Source organism: Otolemur garnettii, unplaced genomic scaffold (genome assembly GCF_000181295.1).
Source record: "Otolemur garnettii isolate 467f Iridium unplaced genomic scaffold, OtoGar3 scaffold00144, whole genome shotgun sequence".
In the NCBI taxonomy this organism is placed as follows: domain Eukaryota; kingdom Metazoa; phylum Chordata; class Mammalia; order Primates; family Galagidae; genus Otolemur; species Otolemur garnettii.
Window position 1 is genome coordinate 2,748,577 of NW_003852539.1, and position 7,199 is coordinate 2,755,775.

The 7,199-nt window shown below is 41.9% G+C and overlaps 1 protein-coding gene across 1 annotated transcript in view; it reads right to left on the bottom strand.

The window, feature by feature from the left end:
* The window catches only part of ZMPSTE24 (zinc metallopeptidase STE24), a 44,672-nt gene that overhangs the window by 6,160 nt on the left and 31,313 nt on the right, over window positions 1-7,199 (bottom strand). The window contains exons 8-9 of the mRNA XM_012810867.2: window positions 6,523-6,627; window positions 1,873-2,016 (exon numbers count right to left, since the gene is read on the bottom strand). Of these exons, the coding sequence (XP_012666321.1) occupies window positions 1,873-2,016; window positions 6,523-6,627 (249 nt within the window). The remainder of the gene's footprint in view (window positions 1-1,872; window positions 2,017-6,522; window positions 6,628-7,199) is intronic.

Here is a 7,199-nt window from a genome sequence, read left to right on the forward strand (position 1 = left end):
AAAAAAAAAAAAAAATCACTTAAAAAGTAGAGCAGCTCAGGGGCATTCAGCATGTTCTTAAGGCATTCCTGAATTGAGACAGAAGATAGAAATGACAACATCTTTATAAGGTACTCTGTAACTTCTGTTTTAAGCAGTGACAAACCAGGTAAGAAATTTTCTAAATATTTTCAAAAGTTAAAACAAAAAACTATGGCTCGGCACCTGTGGCTCAAGTAGCTAAGGTATCAGCCACATACACCTGAGCTGGTGGGTTTGAATCCAGCCTGAGCCCACCAAACAACAATGACAGCTGCAACCAAAAAATAGCCGGGTGTTGTGGCAGGTGCCTGTAGTCCCAGCTACCTGGGAGGCGGAGGCAGGAGAATCACTTGAGCCCAGGAGTTGGAGGTTGCTGTGAGCTGTGATGCCACAGCACTCTACCCAGGGTGACAGCTTGAGGCTCTGTCTCAAAAAAAACAAAAACAAAAACAAAACAAAAAACTAAAGCTTTTAAAGTTTAAAGGTAATATATCTCAGTTTTCTACAAAATTCATTTAGGTTATATGAACAATGCTATACAAATATGATCTATCCCCTTCATTCTCTTTCATGATGGTTGCAACACACACACACACGCTTTTTAAAATGGAGAAATAGGGCCGGACGTGGTAGCTCATGCCTGTAATCTTAGCACTCTGGGAGGCTGAGGCAGGTAGATTGCCGGAGCTCACGGGTTCTAGACCAGCCTGAGCAAGAGAGAGACCCCCATCTCTAAAAATAGCTGGGCATTGTGTCAGGTGCCTACAGTCCTTAGCTACTTCGGAGGCTGAGAATCACTTGAGCCCAAGAGTTTGAGCTCACTATTGAGCTATGACACTCTACCAAGGGTAACAAAGTGAGACTCTGTCTCCAAAAAAAAAAAAGGCCAGTAGTGGTGGCTCACTCCTGTAATCCTAGCACTCTGGGAGGCCAAGGTGGGTGGATTGCTTGAGTTCACAAGTTCGAGACCAGGCTGAGCAAAAAACAAGACCCCGTCTCTACTAAAAATAGAAAAACTGAGACAAGAGGATCGCTTGAGCCAGAGTTGGAGTTTGCTATGAGCCACATAGCACCACGTCACTCTACCCATGGCAACAGCTTGAGACTCTAATCTCAAAAAAAATAAATAAAATGGGGAAATAGGATTTGTTTAGCTTGTCTTAAAACCTTAACTATAATCTGCCCCTAGAAAGAATCCATAAGATTCTCCGTATTATTTCTTAGCTTGAATTGGAAGCCTAACCAATCAACACAAAGTGTCGCTGTTGTGTCATTCACCTAAGTCTTATCGCACTCCAGAATTCTCCCATGGAGCTATCACAGAGCAGTGGTTGTTAAATGTCATTTACTATAAGATACCCAATATTGATTCATGAGTCCTGGGTGGGACCCAATGCTATTTGAGTATAGGTGGTCATAGAGCACAATCAGAAGACCACTGTCATTCAGTCTCTCTTATCAAACCATACATATATAACATGTATTCAATTAGTATTTTGTTTTGTCCTCTCTCATAGATTTTCACCCAAGCTTTGGCAAATACGTGGCCTAGGATATAACATTCCAATAGTTAATCTCCACCTACTAAGTCCTCAAGGATATGTTTTATTAAGGTGTTCACTACTGAAGTCTACTTATTTCTCCCTAACAGTATGCAACATTTATTTATGTAGGCTCGGATTTTTCTGCTACTTTCTCAAATTGGCCAGTATATCAAAGGACTAAAAGACTCTGTTTCATCTATTTGTTTAAATATGTAGTTCTGTTTACTTCTTTTTTAACTACCCAAAGAATTCTAGATTTGAAGCAGGTAAGGGCATATGTGAGATAATTTTAAAGATCATACATTACCTCATTATACGGTGAAAAAATAAACTGAAAGATGATCAATAGTCCAATGAGAGTGGGTTGGCTGTCATAAAAACCAAATGCAGCAAAAAGCTCCTTTCGACCAATTAATATAGCAAACAAGAAAAAACACAGGAAAGAATTCATCTAGAAAGAAGGACATGAAATTTCTAAGTTACTACTAAGCTGATTTCACAGTGGGATCCACGGTACCCTAAATATGTAAGAAATCAGGTGATTGTGATTTTAAGAAAGGTGTTAGTGTGATCACAGAAAACCTATTTAAGTAGTTTTATACTTTCATTTTTATTCTCAAAAGGAAAATAAAATTTAAGCAAATGTATAAGCTATATCATTTTCTACAGAGCAGGCTTGAGCTGAGCCTCTTATAACTGGGGGTTCAAAGTAGTTAGTAGAATGGGATGTTTTCTCTCTGTAAAAAGGCAAAGCACTAGACTGGGTTCTGGCTTTGTTCTGTAAGACTGTAATCAGATACAAGGCCTCCCACCTGACCTCGATGTGAAGGCTCCAAAGCAACAGGCTTCCTTTGAATTCTCTTTAGGACCACTGGAGCTGACCTTTCTAGAAAGGTCAAAGAAAAAAGTAAATCTATCTTTATCAATAAATAAGAAAAAGACATCAAAAACCTATACCAAGATATGACTCCTTGGAGTAAAGCTGGAAAACAAATACCATTCTTATTTTCTTTTTTATTTTTTTTGAGACAGAGTCTCACTCTGTTGCCCTGGATAGAGTGCCGTGGTGTCATAGCTCACAGAAACCTCAAACTCTTAGGTTCAAGAGATCCTCCTCCTGGCTTGGCACCTGTGGCTCAAGTGGCTAAGGCACCAGCCACATACACCTAAGGTGGGGGATTCAAATCCAGCCCGGGCCCGCCAAAACAACGATGGCTGCAACCAAGAAAATAGCCAGGCATTGTGGCGGGTGCCTGTGGTCTCAGCTTCTTGGGAGGCTGAGGCAGGAGACTTGCTTGAGCCCAGGAGTTGGAGGCTGATGTGAGCTGTGACGCCATGGCACTCTACCTAGGGGGGATAGCTTGAGGCTCTGTCTCAAAAAAAAAAAGAGATCCTTCTCCTGAGTAGCTGGGACTAACTAAGCCCATCACAGAGTTTAGCTAGTTTTTTTTTCTATTATTTGTAGAGACGGGGTCTCACTCTTCCTCAGGCTGGTCTCAAACTCCTGAGCTCAGGGTATCCCTGCCTCAGCCTCCCAGAGTGCTAGGATTATAAGCATGAAAGACCATGCCCAGATATGAAAACAAATACTATTCCTTTCCTTTAATAGATGAGGACCACGGAGTCCACATATACAGGTACCATAAGACACTGTGCTGCTCCAAACCATTTACCAGTTTGCCAGCTTAGAATGGGGCTTAAGAGGACCCATATAGGTAAGAGGGCTTGCCAGCTACTCCAGGACAAAGTGTAAGCAGCTCTGCCCTTCACCCTTAAAATTCAGGGTATCCTGAATCAAGGGCTAAGGCGCCAGCCACATACACCTGAGCTGAGGGGTTTGAATCCACCCTGGGCCCACCAAACAACAATGACGAATGCAACCAAAAAATAGCCGGGCGTTGTGGCAGGCGCCTGTAGTCCCAGGTACTTGGGAGGCAGAGGCAGGAGAATCGCTTGAGCCCAGGAGTTGGAGGTTGCTGTGAGCTGTGATGTTACTGCACTCTATCCAGGGGGACAGCTTGAGGTTCTGTCTCAAAAAAAAACCTCACTGGATCCAGTATGACAAGCTCCAATATGACAAGCTCACAATGAAGACTCCTATACTTATAATCTATGAATTCATTTTTGTCAAGTAACCGTTGTCCTTTTGAAAAGTAAACTTTGGTTTGAAACTGGTATGCCTAGAAAGCATTCCATCATCAAATACATGTGGTGGATATAGGAGTGGAAATGAAGCAAGGCAGACATTAAATAAGCAGGTGGCTCATACTCTAGTATGCCAACTCTCAATCAACTCTGACTCAAGGACATTCCCAGTAATCATTTAATTGAGGAAGAAAAAAATTAGAGCCTATTTTACAGATAACCGAATACTGGCACCACCTGAAAGCAAACTGCTGCAGCATTACAGTACCACTCGGGATGCTCTTGGAAGGCAGTGGTGAAGGGCAATACTGTTAGTGAGGGGATCTTTAAGTACTATATCTCATTGTCTCCTCAGCCTGGGAGGAGAGAGGGTCTGAGCCAAGGATATATATACACTAATTCATTGGCAGTGGACAAATAATGGTTTGACTGGAAGATCCAGGCCTTGGAACAAAATAGAGGATGGTTACCTAGGAGATCTGGAAAAGAGGAATGTGAAAAACTTCTAAAATTAGCCCAGAGTTTGATTATAAGAGTCGCATGGTAGAGAAAGCTTTTGATGAGCAAGTGGGAAGACACAGCTGCTCTGTGAAGGTCATCCAACCTTTCTCCACAGCCACTCTGCAACTTGGTCAAAGGCTCATGACCAGAGTGGTCAAGGTAACAGAGATGGAGTTAATGCATTAGTCAGCAACACAAACGGCCCCCTGCCAACTGGCTCCTGCTGAGTGCCCAATCTGTTAGAAGTGGCAATCAACCCCAACCCTACCAAGGGACCATATCTCAGGGACCAGCCTACCACCTTGTTGGTAGGTTGATTCCACTGGAACCCTTCCTTCGTGGAAGGGGCAGTCATCTTCCATAACAGAGGGAATATTCAATTTGAACTTGGATTTTTCCATTTTTTCTTTGTTTTAGAATAAGAAACAAGGATGTAAAAATGAGGAGGTGCTTGCTGTACTAGCTGTACTTTGATATATTTAATATCTTATTGCCACATATCTATGCAAAATGGCTTCAAGCCAAGAAATTCACTTTTATAACCAAAGACGTAGGCAGAGGATCTCAACCTGTGGGTCACGACCCCTTTGTAACAATGAAAATATATCACAGCATTAGGAAGGTTGAGAACCACTGATATAAGGTGACAGGAAAGTGCACACAGGGGTTCAGAAGCCTCCCCATGTAATCCATCATTCAGAACCAGTTGGCCTTTTGGAAAGGTGTGAAGACTCACTTAAGATTCAATTATGGTCACCTATGCTTAATCATTCAACAAGCGTTATGTGTATTTTACCTGCAGACTGACTTTTTTTTTTTTTTTATGAGACAAAAGTCTCACTCTGTTGCCTTGGGTAGAGTGCCCTGGAATCATTGTAGCTCACAGCAACCTCAAACTCTTGGGTTTGAGCAATCTTCTTGCCTCAGCCTCCTGAGTAGCTGAACCATAGGCATGTGCTACACTGCCTGGCTAGTTTTTCCATTTTTTTAGTACCAATGGGGTCTTGCTCTTGCTCAGGCTGGTTTGGAACTCCTGAGCTCAAACAATCTACCCACTTTGGCCTCCCAGAGTGCTAGAATTACAGGCATGAGCCACTGCACCCTACCCCAAATCTGTTGGTTTAAAGGTATTAATACCCAAAGGAAGAATGTTACTTGAAGTGTTTTCCTCCTTATCTTTTCCACAATTTTCAATAAATATACAATTATTTACAAATGAGAAAACGTGAAAGTATTTTAATGTCCAACTTTACTAGGCTTGTTCCTTTTTGATCTTTACAGCTATTCTATCTGAGTGACTCTGGAGGTAATAACAATATGGTGGTAACAATAAACATTTATATATTTCAAGTACTAATCCAAACTCTTTGCATGTATTAACTCACTTAACTCTTAATCAGTTCTATGAGGTATAATTACTCTATAAGGAACTTACCTGAGGCCACACAAGTAGTAGGTCAGGGAGCTATGATGGGAATTCAGACAGACTGGCTATGGAGTCTGTCTTAACCTCTCTAATACATGACTTCTCATGCCCGCCATGCTTTTTATTTCACTACCATGCCATAGAAAAAGAACTTCATGCCTGTAATCCAGCATTTTGGAAGGCCAAGGGAGGGAGGAACACTTGAGCTCAGTTCAAGACCTCTCTCTACAAAAAATTAGGCTGGGCATGGTGGCTCATGTCTGTAATCCTAACTCTGGGAGGCCAAGATAGGGTGGATTGCCTGAGTTCACAGGTTTAAGACCAGCCTGAGCCACAGCGAGACCCCATCGCTAAAAATAGCCGGGCATTGTGGTGGGCACCTGTATTCCCAGCTACTCAGGAGGCTGAGGCAAGAGAATCACTTGAGTCCAGCAGTTTGAGGTTGCTGTGAGGTATGACACCACAGTTCTACTGAGCATGACAAAATAAGAGACCCTGTCTATAAATAAATAAATAAATATAAAAAATTAGCCAATTATGATGGCACACACCTGTAGTCTTGGCTACTTGCATGACTGAGATGCAAGGATTACTCAAACCCAGGCATTCAAGGTTGTAGTGAGCTATAATCACACCATTGCACTCTAGCCTGGACAAAATAACAAGACCTCATCTCTTAAAATATACTAATAACAAGCTGGGCACAGTGGCTCACATCTGTAATCCTAGCACTCCAGGAGGCTGAGGGTGGGAGGGTTCCTTGAGCTCAGGAGTTTGAGGTTGTTGGGGGCTAGGTTGATGCCACAGCACTCTAGCCTGGGCAACAGAGACAAGACTCTGTCTCAAAAATTATAATAATAACAATAATTGTCACTCCAAACTCACCTGGCTAATAATGATGTTTTTGACTGTGTGTCCCAACTTCCAGTGCCCCAGTTCATGTCCTAGTACAGCAAGCACCTCCTCATTTTTACATCCTTGTTTCTTATTCTAAAACAAAGAAAAAATGGAAAATAAATTATAGAGAACCTTCAAAGAGTTTATACCTTTAACCATAGTAATACTTTCATAGAAAACAATCAAACTTTTGTGCAAAACTATTCACTGTCTTAACAAAGCAGTCTGTGAAATACCACTCCACGTGAGATACTAGGTTAACCTCTCAAGAATAATCAGGAAAAAGACAGACATTCCCAGGCTATGTAAAGCTTACTATACAGATTAATTTTGACTAGACAAAAATATAAAGGAATTAATAAATCTGGCTGGGCACAGTGGCACATGCCTATAATCCTAGTACTCTAGGGATCAAGATGGGTGGATTGCTTGAGCTCTGGAATTACAGACCAGCCTGAGCAAAAGCAAGACCCCATCTCTACTAAAAAAGAAAAAAATTAGCTGGGTGTTGTGGCAGGCACCTATAGTCCTAGCTACTTGGAAGCTGAGGCATGAGGATTGCTTGAGCCCAGGAGTTTGAATGAGGTTGCTGTGAGCTATGATGATGCCAGGGTACTCAACCCCAGGGTGACAGAGTTAGACTCTATCAAAAAAAAAAAAAAAAA